The following is a 21,470-nucleotide window of genomic DNA, read 5'->3' as shown; positions in this document are numbered from 1 at the left end:
ATAGAAACTAGATTTTATTTTCTTTTATGGAAGAAGAGAAGGAAGAGTGTAAATCAGCTCTGTACCCAAATCCATTTTGGGATAAAGTGTTAAAACAACCATGTGTTAAAATAACATACAGATATTTTCGAATCAAATATAATTTCACGTTTAGTTTTGCAAAATCACCATTTGTTTCCAATGCCTTTTCCTTGTAGTTTTTACAAAAATCTCTCATATACACACAGTACCTTATGTATATTTTCATTTTGGGCATTTGTGACCCTTCTACCCCAGATTTCTTATAGCTTTGAACTCCACTTCCATCAATCCTTCATTAGAAACTTGAAGTCCTAGAGGATTGCAGTAAGATGTTTTTTTCTGGCTGCTGTTTTTGTTCTATATATCTTTAATCATTTTAGAGTCTTGTTTTGACATGCCTGCACTGTAGTTTTTGTCAGGGTCCTTTTATTTTAAATGTCTTTGGCATAGAGCTCCACCTGCCATCAGCACAGGGATAAATTATAGTTATACTGTTAGTGAGTAAGCTTCATATTTCAGATCCAAAGAAAATAGTGGAGTAGATTTATAAAGGGCACTGTGCTATCTAAAATACCTCCTGGAAGTGGCTTTCAACTGATGCAATGTCAAATTATTGCATTAACCTTTCAGTAATTAATGACCAGACTTTTACTTTGACCTTTCAGGCTTGTTCATGAGACAGTGAATGTACCATTTACATAGCCTTGTATAAAAGAAAATGAAAAATTTGCATTTGAAGAGACTTCCTGTATGATTCATTTCACTTTTGGAAATTTCTGAACCTTTATAAATTATTCTCCTCCACTCAAAAAGTGATCTGTTCAAATTTAAGATGCCTATTCAAATATCTATTTTACTTTACCTTATCATACCATGCTGTATATACCCCATACAGAGTATATGCATGTACACAGAAAATATGCATCTGTGCCTGCACACGAGAGAATACACCTACCACATGACAAATGTGGCTGATTAAAACCACTGATTATTGACTCTCACTGATTAGCACTGCTATGTGGCAAAAGCACAACTCCTCCTCAAATTTTTTGTGTCTTCATGACTGTGTGTTCTTTGGTTTTCTTTGAAAATGTGGGCAAAAACTGTTCCATAATGATTTCATAGTTGCTGTTGTTTGTAGCATGGTTAAATATAGGAAGAACATGTAGTAATTTGAAATAGCCCTGAAAGGCGATTTATTATGTTTACATGGCATTCTGAAGCATGCATTTTTTTCAGTCTCAAAAGTTGGGATTTGAGGCTTTACTGTACAGTAATAGTTTAAGTGTCCAGAGGAAGTTACATCTCTCCAGTCTAATACCCTTTTTCCCTGTCTCCCTATCATGAATCTGGCCAGCAATGCTTAGTGATTTCTTTGCCCCTCCTCATCCTTTTTTTCTTGATAGCCATAGGTTAGTCAGAATGTTAGTCTAGCATTATTATAGAATATTAACAGCAAGTAAAAATGTTATGGAATATTGGAAAACATGTCTTTACAGAACTTATATTTGATTTGGTGAGGGGTCGTGTTTTCCTGGGGAAGTAATTTTATCAACCATAGATAGAAGATAAAATAGTGAAATGAAAATAAAAATTTATAGAATCATAGAATCATAGAATAGTAAGGGTTGGAAAGGACCTTAAGATCATCTAGTTCTAACGCCCCTGCCATGGGCAGGGACACCTTGCCCTAAACCATGTGGTCCAAGGCTCTGTCCAACCTGGCCTTGAACACCGCCAGGGATGGAGCATCCACAACCTCCCTGGGCAACCCATTCCAGTGCTTCACCACCCTCACTGTAAAGAACTTCTTCCTTAGATCTAATCTAAACTTCCCCTGTTGAAGTTTGAAGCCATTACCCCTTGTCCTACCACTACAGTCCCTAAGGAAAAGTCCTTGCCCAGCATCCTTATAGACCCCCTTCAGATACTGGAAGGCTGCTATGAGGTCTCCACACAGCCTTCTCTTCTCCAGGCTGAACAGCCCCAACTTTCTCAGCCTGTCTTCATATGGGAGGTGCTCCAGTCCTCTTATCACCCTCGTGGCCCTCCTCTGGGCTTGCTCCAACAACTCCATGTCCTTTTTATGTTGAGGACACCAGAACTGTACGCAGTACTCCAAGTGAGGTCTCACAAGAGCAGAGTAGAGGGGCAGGATCACCTCCTTTGACCTGCTGGTCACGATTCTTTTGATGCAGCCCAGGATACGGTTGGCTTTCTGGGCTGCAAGCGCACACTGCCGGCTCATGTTAAGCTTCTCGTCAACCAACACCCCCAAGTCCTTCTCTGCAGGGCTGCTCTGAATCTCTTCTCTGCCCAACCTGTAGCTGTGCCTGGGATTGCCCCGACCCAGGTGTAGGACCTTACACTTGGCTTGGTTAAACTTCATCAGGTTGGCATCGGCCCACCTCACAAGCATGTCAAGGTCCCCCTGGATGGCATCCCTTCCCTCCAGCGTATCAACCGAACCACACAGCTTGGTGTCATCGGCAAACTTGCTGAGGGCGCACTCAATCCCACTGTCCATGTCGCCAACAAGGATGTTGAACAGGACCGGTCTCAACACCGATCCCTGAGGGACACCACTCGTTACAGGTTTCCAACTGGACATCGAGCCATTTACCACAACTCTTTGCATGCGGCCATCAAGCCAGTTTTTGATCCACCAAGTGGTCCATCTATCAAATTGATGTCTCTCCAATTTAGAGACAAGGATGTCATGCGGGACGGTGTCGAACGCTTTGCACAAGTCCAGGTAGATGACGTCAACTGCTCTGCCTCTGTCCATCAGTTCCGTGGCTCCATCATAGAAGGCCACCAGATTGGTCAGGCAGGATTTCCCCTTAGTGAAGCCATGTTGGCTGTCACCAACCACCTCATTGTTTTTCATGTGCCTTAGCATGTTTTCCAGGAGAAACTGTTCCAAGATTTTGCCAGGCACAGAGGTGAGGCTGACTGGTCTGTAGTTTCCCTGGGTCTTCCATCTTCCCCTTCTTGAAAATGGGGGTTATATTACCCTTCTTCCAGTCATCGGGAACTTCACCTGACTGCCAGGATTTTTCAAATATGATGGACAGTGGTTTAGCAACTTCATTCGCCAGCTCCTTCAGGACCCGTGGATGGATTTCATCAGGTCCCATGGACTTGTGCACATTCAGGTTCTTAAGATGGTCTTGAACCTGATCCTCTCCTACAGTGGGCCTAAGGTCTTCATTTTCACAGTCCCTGCATTTGCTTTCCAAGACTTGGGTTGTGTGGTCAGAGCATTTGCTAGTGAAGACTGAGGCAAAGAAGTCATTAAGAACCTCAGCCTTCTCCAAGTCCAGGGTAGCCAGTTCTCCTGATAGCTTCCGGAGAGGGCCCACGTTGTTCCTAGTCTGTCTTTTATTTGCTACGTATCTATAGAATCCTTTCCTGTTATCTTTTACTTCCCTTGCCAAACTTAATTCTAGCTGAGCCTTAGCTTTCCTAACCTGGTCCCTAGCTTCCCGGGCAATGCTCCTATATTCTTTCCAGGCCTCCTGTCCTCGCTTCCACCTTCTATAAGCTTCTTTTTTCCCCTCTAAGTTTCCTCAGCAGCTCCTTGTCCATCCATGGAGGTCTCCTGGCCCTCCTGCTGCACTTTCTTCTAGTTGGGATGCAACACTCTTGAGCACGTAGCAGGTGATCCTTGAATATCGACCAGCAGTCTTGGGCCCCCCTGCCCTCTAGGACTGTATCCCATGAAACCTTACTAAGGAGGTTCCTGAAGAGGCCAAAGTCTGCTTTCTTGAAGTCCAGGGCAGTGAGCTTGCTGCATGCTCTTCTCACTGTCCTGAGGATCTCAAACTCAACCATCTCGTGATCACTAGAGCCAAGGCTGCCCTGGAGCGTCACATTTCCAACCAGTCCCTCCCTGTTGGTGAGCACGTGGTCAAGCATGGCACCTCTCCTTATCGGCTCCTCTATTGCTTATCATCTTAACCTATATATTTTTCCATTCCTCATATCTTTTCTGCCCTCTGTAAATAATTACCTGTGTGGCATACAAGAAATATGAAAGATATTTCAGCTGGAATGAATATTTTTCATTTTTTCTTCAATTTATTTATTTATTTTTTTATTGTACTTGCAATCATTTCAGAATAAGCCACAAGACTTTAGGGAAAAACCATTAAATTTATCTTCTGATGAAGTGAACAACATCAAATGCCTCTTTTGCCAGATTATAAACTATTCAATATCCAGCTTCAATTTGGTCATTTCCTGGTGGTTTGATTCAGTTGCATAATGCAGCTTAAAGGAAAAAAATCCAATTAATATGTTGGATATTGAAATGCATCATTACACACAATGCTTTATTGTGGGTTTATATTTTCATTTGAATATTGGTCACATTATTGCAGTTATAACGTATTCTGTGAATTCTTGAGACCTTTCCCCTGCTTCAGTTGAATGAGGATGTGCCATCAGAATTTGGCTTTATTGTTTTCTTAATTGCCTTTTTTCTTTTCAATACAATGAACACAATTGCAGTGGAGTTTCATTACGTATGTAGAACTTTCTGTTCAGCACAAATGTGTTTTAAAAAGATAGAGTAAGAAATGGGTGTATGGGGGTGTGAAAAAGAGTGTCTGCTCTTGATCACTTGTTTATGTTTCTTTGCTCTGTTTGCTATTTACACAGGAAATCCAGATTTGCAGTTTTCCTTAGGACATTTAGGTTCCATTTCACTTAACTTCTTTAAAGAACTCTTGTTGTTTAAAGAATGGGAGATCTAGTTTGTGTAGGAATTTGTTGCAACTGAACTGGAGGAGAACAAAGGAGTTGCATATGAATTTGCAAAGGGGAAAAGAGTTTGGGATTTGTTCTTTTTTTCTTTAAATGTGGTGATGTAAGATGCTGTTGAGATTTCAAGCAGGTGTGAAGACCACATAAAGAAGAGTAGCTAATGTGAAAGCAAGCAAGAGCAGTGGTAGACCAAAGCTGCTAATTTAAAAAATAATGACTAACGGAACTTATGGAAAAGAAGATTAAAGGGTGAGAGTCATAGGAGAAATAACATGGAGCTCAGAGTGGAATTTGAAAGCATGATATAGGATAGATGGGAGGAAACTGAATGGACAATTAGAGTGTTGTATACCTTGCCTCACTTTAGATTACAATGTAGAGATCCACATAAGTAGGTAGTCAGGAAAATAAATCAGAAGAAAATTATTATAAGACAGGGAAATAGAACTGAAGATTTGACAACCTGCACTGGGAAATATGTAGAAAAACGCAGCAGGAAAAGTGGTCAAAGTCTGGAACTAGTGTCCAGGTAAGAATTGTATCTGGGTACTAGAAAGAAAAAACAGAATTATCTGCAAGTAAATAAATAAATAAATACACCACCACCCCCCAAATCTGGAAGTTTACACCAGTATTAAGAAGAGGCATATACATATGTGGAAGAGCATTAGAGGAGAACAGCATCAGAGTGATGAGAAAAGAATCTTCAGGGAAGATTCCAAATGTAACTGTATATATGGTAATTTTGGAAAGGTTCTAAGAAAACTGAAATCCTAGAAGAAGCGTATTAAGGCAAGAAAGATCTATATTAAACCTTGTGCACTTTGCAGTATGAATCAGAATCCAGACACAAAGTAAGAATTGCCCAGCATCATCCTGAGATGTGCAAAATGCAGATTAGCAAATAGCTCATATCAAATAGGAAAAGGTTAAGAGTCTTTCAACTGTGTATAAAAAAGAGGGAGATGAAAGGTTGCTTTAGAGTGAGGAAAAGATAGCAATCAAAGATGATTTTAAACATGTCACTAAACTGAAAACAAACATATGTAATAATTTGACCTAGTTTTCATTATGGATAATGCAGGTTCAAAGGCACTGTGATTAACAGTAATGAGGCATAGGCATGGAATCGATTTTCAAAGGCAAAGCAAAACTCAAACCTCAGTATTTTCAGTTTAGGGACATATCAGTCTCTCAGCAATGATTCTTCTAGCACATGGAAGTATGAATTTGAGTATATTTATCAACTTGGGGTGATTCTGCATGATTTGTGGATAAATGATATGTTACAGGATAATTGCTTCCCTGTGCTTCACAGAAAGAGTGACTTGACTTGTCTGCCTAAAAGTTTGTCTATATTAATGTCATCCATGCTTATTAAATCGCTGATTGCTTGTTGAAGGTGGAGATGTGGCTTTGTCCTTTATGGAATATCTGTAAGCAGTGCCTCCTTGGTTCTTTTTCTCCCCACTTTCTAGGCTCTTCTGTTCCTAGATATTTTATGCTGTGTCTCACTTGCAGGTATTATTTAGATATGTCTTCTTGGAATTTCAATAGTGTTCTTTGCTTGTAACACTACTTTTACTCATCTTTTTGTATTTTCAATTAAATTGGAAAATGTTCCTTTTACATTGTTTTCCTCTATTTATTTGACCAAATGTGTGTAAAGAAAGAGACGGAGTGTTCCATTAAATCAGAGAATCTCAATTTAATAATTAACAGAGGTGCACAGCTCCAACAATAGAAAACAAAGCACTGCATGCTGTTGAAACACCTGTACAAATTAACTGTTTCTGTTCTGCCTAGTTAACTTTCTTCTATAAATAGGTGTCATAACAGGAAAATTAGACGTCTTTATGAAATTCTTAAATATATGGGAAACTTCAGATTAGGCATTCAGATTCCACTAATTTTTGATACATAATTTCCATTCTCTCTTCCAGGTATGGTACAACCAAAAAGGTTTCCATGCACTGCCATCCTACTTAAACGAACTCAATAACTTCATTTTGTGGCTGAATTTGCCTCCTAATGCAGATTGGAGACAGTATGGTAATAGCCCTTCTTTAAGTCTTTTTTCGTATCTTTTAAAAAGTGGTTTTGAAATAAACTGAAATAATTTTAAGTAAAAAAATTTTTCATAATATAAAGTAGAATTGCTGAGTCAGACACTTCCTGAGAGATATGAAAGGGTAACTTTTAATTAAAGAGAAGAGGGGTTTTTTTGTGCATGAAGAATGTAGTACACAACAAGGTAGAATTTTAATTTAAAGCTCATTATGCCATATGAGTTTCTTTCAAAGGGCATTCCTGTGGAATAAGTGTAAGTTGTTGTGCTACACTTGGGATGTTAGTCCCTGTGAAACCACTGCTAGGGTTTGCTTAAATGGACAACAGGCTATGGATTTATAACTTCTTTGTCACTTTATCTCCTTATGTAAATATTGAGGGTAAACCCAGAGTATCCTGTAAATTCACACTGCAGCATAATGTTCCATAGCATCCTGTTATCCAAGGAATGGGAGAGGTTGGTATATCTTACTATTGTACGTAACAAAAAAGAGATTAATATATTTGACATCTGAATTCTCTGATTCACGTACCCCTGAACTGTATAAGAATTAATAAAACCAAAAAATTTACAAACTGACTTTAAAAAAATTGACTGCAGCTCAAGAATCAGCTGTTGACACAGGTGAACTTTTAGGATGTTGAAGTCTAGTTCAAAATCTGGGTTTAGTAGTTCAGGTTAACTTCTGTTCATTCCAGTTTCTTTTGTTCTTAAAGTTCTGTTTTACAGAGATTAGTTTGGTTTAGAGAAATTTAAAGAAAGCTTATGACCAATGTTTAAGTGTTTTTTAAAATGTAGAATGGTTGTGTGTAATGGTAAAATTATTTTCAGTGTGTTTACAATGACAAAGGAAGTAAAAAGATGAAAATCATTGCAAAGGGAAAAGGAATCCTAAGTATCTGAAAACAGAATTTCATGAAGAAAAGTTTCCAGAATGTCAATGAAATAAGAATAATTACTTGGTTTCAACATAGCTGGGATTTTATTTTTCTAAATTAATTATGAGAATGAATCAAAGGTAATGTATTTCTGCAGAATTTTGAATGAAATGAGATCAGGTATTTTAATGATAATTTTTAATAGAAATGAATTTTTAATCAAGTGTCCCTGCACTTCATGAATTGTACTGATGCTGGCTTGTTATCTGTAGCGTTAAATATCCCATTTTGGAACATCAGTGTTTTAAGTACCCTTATTTTTATACCTATTATTGGGAAGTGGGGATTTCCCATCCAGATTAAAGTTGGATAAAATTATAGTTGTTCTAAGGATCATGGAAATGTTATATTTTACATTGTTGTATAACATAGATACACTATAAGCAAAACAGTGCTAAATACTGGATGGAGAAGAGACAGGTCAGGGGCACCTTATCACTCTTTCTCTGGAAGGAGGATGGAGCGAGGAGGTGGCTGATCTCCCAAGTAACAAGTGATAGGACAACAAGTAACAGTCTCAAGCTGCACCAGGGGAGGTTTAGGAAAAATTTCTACACCAAAAGGGTTATCAGGTATTGGAACAGGCTTCCCAGGGAAGTGGTGGAATTACCGTCCCTGGAAGTGTTAAAAAATCATGTAGATGAGGTAACATTACCATGGTGTTACCATGGATGTAAACAGAGTAACAACTACTATGATATTGAAACAATCCTGGAAGAGGCTAACAGCTTATTTAAATGCTCATATAAATACCAAGGAACCTTTCCACTTAGTAGTTATCTCCTATGGGTATTTCTTGATCATGAACCCAGTTGGAGTCCTCCCAGGTTCTCTGGAGGACAGAAGTCATTACAGACAGTGTGCCTAGTTCTACCTGCTTTGCTCGCAGGTACAGACCTAGTAAATTTTGTAGGAGATAGTAGTACTGGTCTCAGTGTGTGACAGTTTTTAGTGACAAGAAACTGAAAAGAAGGCTAAATGTTTGTGTTTAATGTCTTTTGTTCAGTCAAGAGGATACAGGGAATCTAGACTTGGGATTTTGTATGAGAGTTTGAAGGAAGAAGTGGTACCCAAGATTAAAGAAGACGTCTTGTACTGATTTATATCTTGAGGGATTTGTATCTGTTCAAAAAACTGGAAAAAATTAATGATTGTTTTTCTTGTGTCAGTCCAAGTTATTGACTCTTGATCACCGTGAACATGCAGAAGCAGAAAATGATAATTGTTTGGTGATCAAAATACATCCTTTTTATTATTGTGTACCCTGATCTTCAAATCCTTTCTTTGCAAGTGGAAAGATTTCTCTTTTTTCCTCCCAAATGGGATTATCAGTAAGCTTCTCCATGAGAATCCTTGGAAAATTACAATGTTTGTGTCTTGTAATTTTCATGTATGGCATGGTTGTTGAAGAAAATGTGTGTGCCAGCTGGAGGTGCATGTAAGTAGATAGAGCAACAGAAGATAGATAGATTGAATTACATCAGTTTATCATAGTTATTGGATCAGATATCTGTTTTGGAACAGCAGTTCAGGAATACTTCTTGTATGAAATTAGCTCATCTTCTCTAACACGTGGATAGCCATCTCTACTTCATAATCATGGAAGTTTGTGCTTCTATTGTGGAAAAAAATCTAGCTCATTGGAAAGGAAACTAAATACATTTTCTCAAACAAAATATAAATTCAGTGACAGATAATGAAAATAAATGCTTTAAACAATTAAAAAAAAGTGAGAAAGACTATTAGGCAGAGAAGTTAAGATGGACTGGGTTTTGGCAAAATATCAGTCCTGACTGGTCTTTAAGCTTATGTGAATGATGTTTGTACATTTTAAAATCTCTTTCTGAAATGCTGCATTCCTACAACTAGATAACGTAATTGTGAACTGATTAAAAATGGATGACTGAAGAGGATGAAAAAGCTAAAAGGCAATGTTTTTTGCTTAAGCTTAAGATAAAAATGCTCATTAAGAACTATGTTATTTTTCACACTGAATTGTATATAGTTGTGTCAGAATGTGTTTATCGTGCTTGAATATAGGGGAAGGACTATTACCTTCCTCTTAGGGTAAGATTATATAAAGAAAAAAGGAGTGGTAATCATCTATAATGATGTCTGTAAAGTACAGCGGTCAAAGAAATTTCCTACATCATTACTCAAAGAACAGAAATGTATCAATATAGAAAGGCCTTGTGCGATGCAGCTGCCCCATCTCAGAATTCTATTGAAGTCATTGATTTTTTTAAAACCCTTTCATGCTAGGGCTCATTGTAAGTGTTCATATAGCATCCTCATTTATTTCAGATTCAGTTCTTCAAAAGAGCTGAAAGGATCAAGAGACCCATTTTCAACTGAGTTTTGGTGGAAAGTGACTGTATAGTTTCTTGATTGCTTTTCAAATCATAACTTTAAACCTCTTTTCAAAGGAAACTGTGAAATGGCATTTAGTAGGAATCTTCTTAACCATATCTAGTTAGCAGGGGGAAAGTAAAATATAAATCAGTACTGAGGGTGCTGCCTGTGAAATTCTCAATTATTCATGTAATTTTCAGTAAATAGTAATGTTTCGTTTTACAAAAACACAAATCTCATCATAAATTTTAAATCTCCACAAAGAAGACCTTGTAAAAAGTGTCTATATGCTTCCTCCATTTTTATTATACATACTATTTTATTTTATTCTAAGCTATCTTATTCTAATCTGAACTAATTGTCTGGAATAAAAAAAGCTAGATCAATCTTCTATTCAAGTCTCTAACAATCCTGATATTTAGAATTAGTAACACAGATCCAAATTGACCCAGGTACTCAAGACTCAGCATGCTATGTGACAGGAGGAAGAGATAGTTTACAAAAGAATGCCAAGAGACTGGCTCAGACACCCTCAAAATACAGTGCAGAACCATGAAATACACCCAGGGATATCTCTGATTACCCTATAGTGACAGCATATAAGCTTGAAGACTGCTGAGATTTTTCCCTCTCTCTACCCTATGCTAAAAAAGTACTGCTTGGTTCATATCACTGTCATCATTTTTACTGCAAAACCACAGATTTTGTAAATGTGATTATGTGGAAAGTTTTACCCAAGTAGGATGTACTGGGCTATCAGTGACTCATTTTTTTATAACTTATAGGAATGAAACATTCCAAGTCTCTAAGACTATGCCAAATTGCATGTGGCTTTCTTTTCAGACAGATGCTCAGGTGGTTTAGATTTGAAATAGAAGACCTAGAGCACTTTCTCTTGAAGGTACCATTTGCAAGATGTTGGTATGGGGAAAGGTGTCTTGAGTTGTGCAGCTCCTGAATGGTAACAAGGCAGGATTTTTCCTACTACAACCAAGCTACTGTTCATTTCAAATGTCTGTAATGTGAATGCTTTATCCTTTTTCCTGTAAACTGTCTTATCCAAAATGTAAAAAAATAGTATTTTACTTTAGAGAATGTTGTAATGTTTATAACATAACAAATTTTTTTCACAAGTTTAGGGATACCTTTTTAGCATATTAGAATCTAAAATTAGTTTAATTGAGAACAATGTTAGGAAAGGAAAAACATTGTTCAGCCTGGAAGGGAGAAATAAGGGGAAATCAGGGGAAATAACAGGAAATCATAGAGAAGCTGAAGAGGGTACAATTCATTGTTTATTTCCTCTTCTACTATTAAGCATGTAGCATGGAGCTCCTGGTGACACTTCCAATGCAAATACTTCCCTCCCCCCTCCCACTGGGTTATTCATACAATTTATAGTTAAACTATGATGCTTTGACTACTTACCTCCTCTTTTTTCCTTACTAATGTGGCTTGAAAGTCTGGTAAAAATGCCTTTTCTCAGTTACGTGAAGATAAGTCTTCCACTGAGCAAAACAACAGATAGTAACTAAGCCTTTTTCTTAGGAAAAACCCAGCCCACCCCACTCCCCAAGAAAACACAACCCTCCCCCCTCCCAAACAAATAAAACCCACACCAAAAAATGTAGTTAAACTGAGGAAAGAACAAGAAAGGGTCTTAGCTGAAAAGTAGCTAAAAAAAAATGTTACCAGAATAACTCGTTACTTGTGTTCTCTGTTGGGATTTACATCTGGCCTCATTCCTTTTCAGAACTACACAAGCACATATATCAATTAACATGTATAAAGTCATGTTTCTTTCTTTGAGATGCCCTCTTCTTCACCCCATTCTAATGAGGGAAACAGTGCCTCTCATTTCTCAAGCTCTTAATTTTCATATTGGAGAAGGTTAAAAGGTCTAAGAAAGTCTTGATATCATGGTGTTCACTTCCACTCTGAATACAGCCTTAAAATCCTGATATAGTATAAGGATCTCTATCATCACAGTTTTCCCTGTTCTTGTACTGCTTATGCAGGGCTTTAGAAAGATTAGAATTGGTGCCTATCACAATTTTTCACCTCACAAAGAAGCCTAAATTGTCACTGTAAAAATAATGTCACTAACTCCATGCAAAGAACATAGACAAAGGATGGTTTAGGACAACTGGGAAAATTCTGGTTGTGTTTAAGTCAGGAGCATAAAATGGCAATCTGTAGTTGTGGAAGAAACAATTTTATATTGAGAAATTTACAAAAAGGAGCGGAGAGCTAGGACTGAATCATACCGTATTTGTTGATATTGCCTGTCTCATTTTTCCCTTGTGAATACTGATTTGGCAAAATTTGCCTTGAAGGCTGTTCACACCAGGCTTACAAATACAATCCTTAAAAAAATCCTTGTATAAACACCACATACATCTGTTTAATAGGAGCTTTGTCATTTGGAATTTCTTGGTTTATCTGTCATTTATGGTTTTTATTTTACCTCCTCAAAGATTGTGTTTAGTTTTCAACTTAATGAGCATCATTATATCAGCTTTACATAGTAAAAAGACATATAAAGGCAAGAAAGCATTGATAAGTACATCTTACATCATTTTAAGAGCTGTATTGGGTCAGAGATACACGTAAAGAAAGATGGTCTAGGTAGTTATGTGAAATTTAGAAAGAGACAGATTATAAAAGTACACAGATTTTTTTTTTGAGTTTTAGTACTAAAAAAATGCAGATACTAGCAAATAGCTTATGTCAAATGTATTGGCTTATTTTCCTCTTGGAAATAGGAATAGTTTATTCCTCCTTAGGTTCAAGAGAACTTTTTTTCCTCTATGAATCACAAGTCAGATTTTTGGCTTTACATAAATTCACCATCTATTTTTGGATAATGGGGGGAAAGAAGAAATAATTTGCTAAAAAATGTAGCAAATGCAGAAGACCCTTGTGCTGCAGACTAATTGAAAAAAAAAAAAAGAATGAAAGTATTATATTTAGTACATTGTTAGAATTTTGAGTTCTAACATAGAACTGAACTTAGCTTAACACGGTTATACTTTGTTTTATTGTAATTTAGCAACCCTGGGAAATTTGATCTTAGTTACATGTGTAAGTTTTCAAAAATGCAATCCTTTGTTTCATCTACATGGTTTGAATGGAAATTTAGTGTAGGAAATGGTTACTACTTTACAGAAGAGCAATTATTTTTTGGGACTCTTCTTTTGAAGGAAATTAATTCAATGCAATTTGCTTTTTGATCAGTATGGTATAATACAAGACTGCAATAAGCATTATGTTATTTAATGTTGGGGGTTTTTTATTATTTTCCAGAGCAATTATCTCTTTTTCAATCTCTGTTTATTCTATACTAGAGAGGTTTATAGCAGTGTATTTCTGTGTGTGGAACCCAAGTCAACTGTTGTAGGCTTGATGCAGTAACCTGGAACTTTTGTTAGTATCCTCTTGGGATCTGTGCACTTAGTAGAGACAGGCCATGGTGATTTCAGGAGAAAGATTATTTCCAGACACATTAATATTCCCAAGCAGAAGTCATTCCTTATAAAATATTTGATGTTATTTTTGTCTTCGTGTTTTGCATGTTTCGTTAATTCCCTGTGGTTCTTTTTGAAAAGTATCAGCAGTGCAGATGATCTTCTTCGATAAAATTCACTGAGTGGGTTCCCAAAATGTACAAGTGGGCAAACCTGTGTTTATGAGCATGAATTCACTTGCACAGAGAACTGCACAAGCATGAAATCATAGCCGGTTTTGCTAGTGCATATTCCTCTCACTGAATACAGCAGGTAGTTGATAGCAGTAGAGCAATGTGATACAATTCAGATCAGCCTGGATAAATTCATGGAATATATTGGAGAACCTTTCTGAATTCCTGGCAAACTGCCTCAGTTCTGGGCACTTTATGGACAATAATTAACCACAGTCCACATGACAGTTTTATCTGTGTCTCAATTCTGGGAATAGGGATGTGAATCAGTAAGACTTAGAGGTCTCTGAGTCTTGACATTTCCTAATCATGGGCAGTATTATAAGATTTGTAATCTGTAAAAACGCTACCTCTTGAGCTGGAAAAATTTTACTGTAGGATTTCTGTCTCCTGAAACTTTGTGGAGGATAGGTTGGTTAGAGCATTCAAATTCTTGATCATGAAGACAACACCTTGAAAACTGTGGGAAGATCCTCTATAACCAGAACTTGGCTCAAGACGTATTTCTGCTCTTTGATAATTTAGTTGAACATTAGTGAGTATAAGAAGCAAATTTAATGTTGTTAAATTATTGTTTTAGTGCTTCTGAAATTATCAGGATTTCCATTTTCCAAAAGCTTCTTTTTTTGGTTATTAATTTCTAATTCAATAGGTAACATATATATATGGATTAAAGACATTCTTTCTTATAATATGCACACATGCATTCAACCTTTGATAAAGCTTAGAAAAAAATTTCTCTGAGTAAAGCTTTTTTCTACCATGTTACTTTTCCTTTACATAAATGGAATCTCAGCTAATACTTGGTTCCAGTGGAGAAAAAAGTAGTTTTCTTTGATATGCTGTTTTTTGCTTCTGAAAAAATAGCAGTTATTGTTTAAAAAAAAAATGGTGCAAATGAAAAACAAAGAAAACTTTAAATAGTCCCTCTAAGCAAATGACATGAAAGACTTCTGCAAATAGGACATCTATCTACTAGTGATGAATCAAAACCTTATCAGCTTGAATCTTCTTTTGATTTATGAACTACTATTGGGCTTCATTGTATGGCTTTTAACTTTAAAAAAAATCTTTGCCTTGTACTAGTTTTGTGTGCAAGTTAATCATCATCTTCTGTTCAGATTTTTACCACACAGTGACTTACTGATGTTCCTTTCCGGTTCTATGTTTAGATTACTTTGGGTTTAAGATAAGGAATGAAAAATTAAAGGGGCAAAAATAAATGTATAGATATACTTGGTTGGACTGCACCTCTTACTAGAATGAAGACAATTTGTGTCTTTATACAGCTGGACTGTAGCAAAATATTACAAAGTGTGTTCAATTAAATGGCACCCTGCAGAATCTATTTAAGGCTACCAACAATTTATTTCTTTGCCAAAGATACTGGGAAGATTATAATGCTGCTAGGATGGATTTTTTAAATTATTTATTTTTAAATTGGAAACAACATGGATTTATTTAGATACTCTAGTCAGACAGTGCTAGTTTGATCTCATGGCAAGAATTTCCAGTTAGTATTACATTACAGCTGGCACCCCTATCAGGTACACATGCAGAAATAAGTCAGGAACTGCATCAAGACCAGTTGGACAGTAATATCTTTAAACTGAAAGAGGGTAGGTTTAGATTAGATATTAAATTCTCCATGATGAGGGTGGTGAAGCACTGGCACAGGTTGCCCAGAGTAGTTGTGGATGCCCCACCCCTGGAAGTGTTCAAGGACAGGCTGGATAGGGCTTTGAGCAATCCAGTCTAGTGGAAGGTGTCCCTGCCCATGGCAGGGGGATTGGAACTAAATGGTCTTTAAAGTCCTTTCCAACCCAAGACATTCCATGATTCTCTTACAGCAAATTTTTCACTGACAAAGTTTTGCACATAAACACACACGCACACACACACATTTGGTTTTTTTTAATTTGCTTGAAAAGAAAAAAAGTAAGAAGCCACATTTTTTTGTTCATAAACTATGTTCCAATTCTGAAGTTCAGCTTGCTAGATTGTTACAGGCTGGTTGTACCAAGAAGCAAAATAAGCCTAAGAATGCATTGCCTAGTCAGGATTTTTCCTAGTTTCCCAAACTGGGTATCTTTTTAATTTAAAGCTCTACACTCTCTGAGCTGTGGGTTTTTTTTTTTTTTTATTTTTTTGGTGAATTTTTATCATTTCATATTCATTTTTCTTTTCACAGGGATCACACTTTACAGCCAGCCATATGGAGGAGCCTTGCTGGATGAGGACAAAATGTGAGATAACTCTTAAAATATATAACAGCTGCATGAGCAGACAACTGAAAATATTAATTCAATAAGCATGTATGTTGCATGCAATAGATGTTGTGACTTGATAGATGTAATTCAGTTCCACTGAGTGAAGCATTTTTTCTAGTCTGGTGTTTGTATGCCAAGTCTATTGCTTATATCAGATATGGTTCCACTATTTTGTAGAGAAAAATACTGAATTTACACTGACTGCATTTTACAGTGTTTGTGAACAGGTCATGACATTTTCTAACAGGTTAACTGATTCAAATGGTTGTCAAGTTTTTAAATTTTAGTTTTCTGTAAAGGGGGGAAGTATTTGTAAACCTTCGCTTTACTATTCAGACTTTAAACATGCTGTGTTCTGTAACTCTTTCAACTTAACACATCATCCTGCTCCAGTTCTCTAATTAGATGTTGACAGTGTACAGACACAGTGTTTGCAAACAAGATTAAGGTCCTAATGTGTAGTGTTGTTTTGGTGAGAAGCTGGGTTTGAAAATGGTTTGGGATTGTTCACACCTTCTCCACTTCTCCGTTGTGTTTTCATTATGCCATTTTACTTTGTACCCTAGAATGGAGAATGTTCGTCAGTGTGGAGTAGCACTCTGTATCATGCTGGGTTTCTCTATCCTTACTGCATCCATCGGAAGTGCCATAGTGAAAGACAGAGTGTCTGGAGCAAAACGCCTGCAGCACATCGCCGGCCTGGGTTACAAAACTTACTGGTTTGCTAACTTCTCCTGTGATATGGTATGTATCATGTGGGGTAGCAAATGTTCAGTCATAAATGAGGAAAAGGAGATATGGTCACAAGATACATGAATAAGATTTGAATTTTGCAGAGCAACAGCTCTTGGCTGCCATGATAACAAACATGGGGACACAATTCCTACTTTAATACTGCTAGATAAAATTCTTAAAGGCAGGGATTGTGTTCTTTGTTTTCCAAAGTTGAATTGTAAGGTAAAGCATATGCTAGCTTTACGTACATGCAATATTTTACAAATAAAAGAAAGCTGGCTAATTAACCTAGACAGAGAGAGAATCTTCAATACAGCAGTTCATTGCAGGAGTTTCTGTGCCTTGATTTGCCACTGACAAAATCTTTGAGATCATTGGAGAGACCTGAATATACTATTCAGCTACCTTAAAGGCATAATTATGTTGTCTGTTGGTGGGTAATATAAGAGATACTCTTAACTGGTACCTTTTCTTTATGTCAAGATAGACAGTAGAAAATGTTATTTATGGATTCATATACACAGAATGACCTAGATCAGAAATGAATGAAGTCTCTGTCCTGAATGTTTATTTTTCTCACACCAAGTAATTTCTAAAGTTGTTAGCATTGCAAATAGTATTGTCTATATGCAGTTCATTAAGAAATCTGAAATCTTTTCTTTTGAAAATACCAAAAAAGTTATAATTTTCCCCTGAACCTCACCCTTTTAATGAAATGTAAAGACAGGAATGCAACTGAGACCTGACTTTGGCAGATCGGATTCAGGCCAGCATAGTTAAATGAAATAGGAATTTTTGCTTACCTTCTTCAAACCTGAGAAGTTGCTTTCTCTTCAGGCCAATAAGCAAAGTTGGTGAAATAGAATTAACTTTCTCAAGTCACTGCTAGTCCCCAGTCACAAATTTTTAATCTATGTAATGGAGCTCATTTGAATTCCATTTAAGCATGAATTCCACAAATTATCTTCAAATATCTTTTTCAAAGGTTACTCTTTAAAAGCTGAAATTAAAAATTTCTCCACTATATATGTGTGTATATATCTCTGTGTGTCTACATACATAAGGCATACATATATGTCTCTTACCAAACGGCTTTTTCATAATTTGCTTGTCATGAGGCTAGCTATAGTATTAGTTGACTGTTTGGCAGGAGTTAGAGATTAGGTCATCTACTTCTGGGAAAGGGATAGAATTACTATATTTAAAGAACTAGAGTGTTAGTTAACTGCTCACTTCTCAAAGAGTTTTGGATTCGGAGATTGTTTTCAGAGGCAATAGTGAACAATTGGAGTCACCTGGATTGTTCAAAAGTAACAATATTCCTGGCCCAGAGAAGGGACATAAACTTTCTGCATCTTGCTTAACACACATGGGTCATGGAAGGGAGGGCTGGGATCTAGCACAAGCAATGCAAACATGATCTAGCCTGGTCAGGACAGAGATTTTTGGAATACTCTCTTTTCATTCAGACTATTATAAATCTGAAATGTTAGAGTTTCACCCATCCATGCTTGAAATCAGGATGTTCACGTTTGAGCAAGCTCGAAGTAAGAACAAATTTCTCCAAATGTTATTTACTTGGCTAGTCGATCTTTGTGTTCCTTTTTATGCCATTTCAGATAAGAGGGCTTGGTTTAAAACAGTCCTTCATCATTCAGTTTCTCCTTGTGCAACAAAGTCAACTCCTCATTATTTTCTGCCAATCTCTTCCTTTCAAAATGTTTTCTCAAATTCAGCACAGTACTGCATGATCAATCATGATCTGGGAAAGAACAGATGCTACTTTAAATGCTAATTGTGCTGCTGATCATTTAGGTACACTAACACATGAATATATGAACTGTCAAATTTGAAATTCCTCTACATATTTTAACTATTACAGGCTGTGTCCTGTATTATTGGTAGAATAATCTTTGTTAAACTTGCAGAAGTATTTGATTTATGAAATGGCTGTCATGAGGATCAGGCTGTTCTTACTGTATTTAGAGATGTGAATGGTATTCTTTGCTATGTTCCAACAAATCGAAAATGTGTAAGTGCTAAGGAAATGTCATGACAAATAGAGACGTTTTGTTCAGATTAAGCTTGTGTCGCTAAAGGGGCAATATTCAGGTCACTTTGCCCGTGCAAGCCCAACTTTTATAACACACTACATTTTCAGGTAAGATTTCTAATAGAATTTAATGTTTAAAGTTACCCATTTATTTCTGGGAAAAAAAAGCCCCTGGTCTGATGAAACATACAAGACTCAGATGTTTTGTGACTTCTCTACCATATTTTTTTAAACAGCTTCAAGATAACTGAAACCTATATCTATGGAGAGGTATGATTTTTGTATATGGTACTGAATAAGGTACACTGTGAACAAGATGAGAATATTACATCTGTCTACATTTCATTCCATTGCCTGTCTCTTAAGAAAAAGGTCTCTCTTCCCATTGGCAAAGTAATGATGCCTTCTGGTTTAGTTGAACAGATTTGCATTGTACTTCAGTATGAAAGCCCAATTTTAACAGTAAGAATGTTGTTGTTCTACACTAAATATTTAACTAGACCTTGATTTTTTGCCTGTATTGCAGTTGCATCTCAGAATCTTAGTTATATTAGGATAAGTTCGAATATGATATAAGCAGAAATGGAGGCAATCACTGCTCAAATGAGCTCAGCTTCAGTGCACAAGGGGACAAACACTGAGAATTGATCTGAGCACAGTTTTTCACATCTTGCCATGGCTTGTTGCAAGCAGAACCCATCTCTTCTGATTACTTGGATATGAATCCCCTGCACCAATCATGTCCGTCCCCTCTGAAGTATTTGTTTACCATTATGTCAAAAGACTAAACAGAGAAACTGTGTTCCCTTGCCTAATGGCTGTAACTTTTCTAAATATTATGTCTGTTCCCATTAAAACTTATCATTTGCTTCATCAGCACACATGGTCCTTCATTAAAGTATCTTTTAAAATTGTATCCTTACTGTTCTCCTATGGCTGAAGCACCAATCAGCGAAACTGCTATTTCTGAATCCAAGACTGTATTCACTGTATAATTTGATGGTTTGGAGCAATAGTCCCTTAGACTCATTATCTGGAAGAGTTCGCTTGTTAAATGGATGTATTGGAAAGGTCAATAGAAATGGAATTAAGCGGAATATTCTATAGTCAGATTTTATTTTGTCAGGCTGTTTCATGTGTATATGTGTAAGAGGGGCAGTTTCACAGCAAGTGTGGCCTATGAAATCTCAGAGTAGACCTATGAAATCTGCCTTTCCTTATTTATAGTGTAATTATATTGCAAATATGGAAATGGTAAATGATAGAGTTCTTTTATGCTAATTAAAAAAGACTAGTAAGAGATGCTTACCTACTAAGTGCCTTTTTTGTTCTGTTTCTAGCTGTTTTACATGGTTCCCGTCACCCTGTGTGTTGGTGTTATTAGTGCCTTCCAGTTATCAGCCTTCACTTTCCGAAAGAACTTGGCAGCCACTGTTCTCCTGCTGATACTCTTTGGGTATGTGATTGGAAATGCTACCATGGAATTATAGCTTTTAAGAAGCAAGGAGAAATCTTTAGATTTGGTTTGCACCTGCTGTTGAATGCATGATTTTCCCTCCTTTGAAATGATTATGATTCAGCAGAAGATAGTGAGAAAACAGGCTGGAACATGCGTTTGAAAGTTCTACAGGGAAAGTGAAGGGAGATTCGTTCACACATTTGGAAAAAAAAAAGAAAAAGAAAGGAAATATAATAATAATAAAAAGGGACTGGAAATGTCTCAGAAAATACTTAGCCTACATAACAATCATTTACTGTTAGAAATTGGTTGTATGTTATCTTCGAGAAAATGAGGGAATGCTAACAGAAGCAGGTCAGAATTTCACTGCTTAGCTGTGCAAAATATCATCAAGAAGGTAAGAAGTGGCTGTCTTTTATTACAGTTCTACCCATTTTCTGTAATCCTGTAATTATACATAGCTCGAAGAATTTATATTTCCTATGAGAAGTCTGTCCTATGTGGAGTATTGGGCTGGCTGGACATTTGTCTCCAAATAGTGCAAGAGAGGAAAATTCTCCCATATGACCCTCTTCTTTATTTCCATGTGAAAAAAAACAGTTATAAAAAGTTAAAATAACTGGTTAAACAGAGGATTTATTTCTCTGTAGAAATACAGCTGTTGAGCCCTGGGCTTAAACTAATTGTCTGCCTATTCTGTTCCTGTAACTCTCCCTGTGTATAGTCCCAAGTGATGTGAGAAAAGATGAATAGTTGCAGGATACGCATTCTGAGAAATTTCTTCCTTATCTCAAGCAATTAAATGTTGCGGTCTTTGTAGGGGGGAATGCATATCTTACAATACAGATGTTTAGATAATGAAATGTAACTGCTCCATGAGAGAATGACAGAGAAAGTAGAATGACAAGGAAGGAAAATAGAAAGTAACTTCTGCAAGGTCAAAACATGTTCCATTCCAGGAACAGTCTCAGATAGACACTTTAAAGACTTATACTTACTGTATTTCATCTTGAAACTGTTTTCAAGATCTCATACATCCAGCAACTCTTTCTTTTTGAAAACTGTTTCAATATCTCCATAGCTAGACGTGTATGAAATTCC

The 21,470-nt window shown here is 36.6% G+C and overlaps 1 protein-coding gene across 11 annotated transcripts in view; it reads left to right on the top strand.

Moving 5' to 3' along the window:
* Window positions 1-21,470, top strand: part of ABCA13 (ATP binding cassette subfamily A member 13) — a 181,185-nt gene that overhangs the window by 114,211 nt on the left and 45,504 nt on the right. For 7 of the 11 annotated variants that reach the window (XR_003990398.1, XM_030478152.1, XM_030478114.1 and 4 more), the window contains 4 exons: window positions 6,735-6,843; window positions 16,044-16,098; window positions 16,689-16,866; window positions 20,251-20,366. Coding sequence is in view for 9 of the 11 variants with exons in the window: in XM_030478152.1 (XP_030334012.1) it covers window positions 6,735-6,843; window positions 16,044-16,098; window positions 16,689-16,866; window positions 20,251-20,366 (458 nt within the window). In the remaining 2 variants the exon portion in view is untranslated. Of the gene's footprint in view, window positions 1-6,734; window positions 6,844-16,043; window positions 16,099-16,688; window positions 16,867-20,250; window positions 20,387-21,470 lie in introns of those variants that run through there. The other 4 variants (XM_030478143.1, XR_003990404.1, XM_030478163.1 and 1 more) reach the window with 4 other exon arrangements.

This window comes from Strigops habroptila, chromosome 1 (genome assembly GCF_004027225.2).
Source record: "Strigops habroptila isolate Jane chromosome 1, bStrHab1.2.pri, whole genome shotgun sequence".
NCBI classification, from domain to species: domain Eukaryota; kingdom Metazoa; phylum Chordata; class Aves; order Psittaciformes; family Psittacidae; genus Strigops; species Strigops habroptila.
Note: the sequence above shows the minus strand (reverse complement) of the source record. Positions and strands in the feature narration are given on the sequence as shown.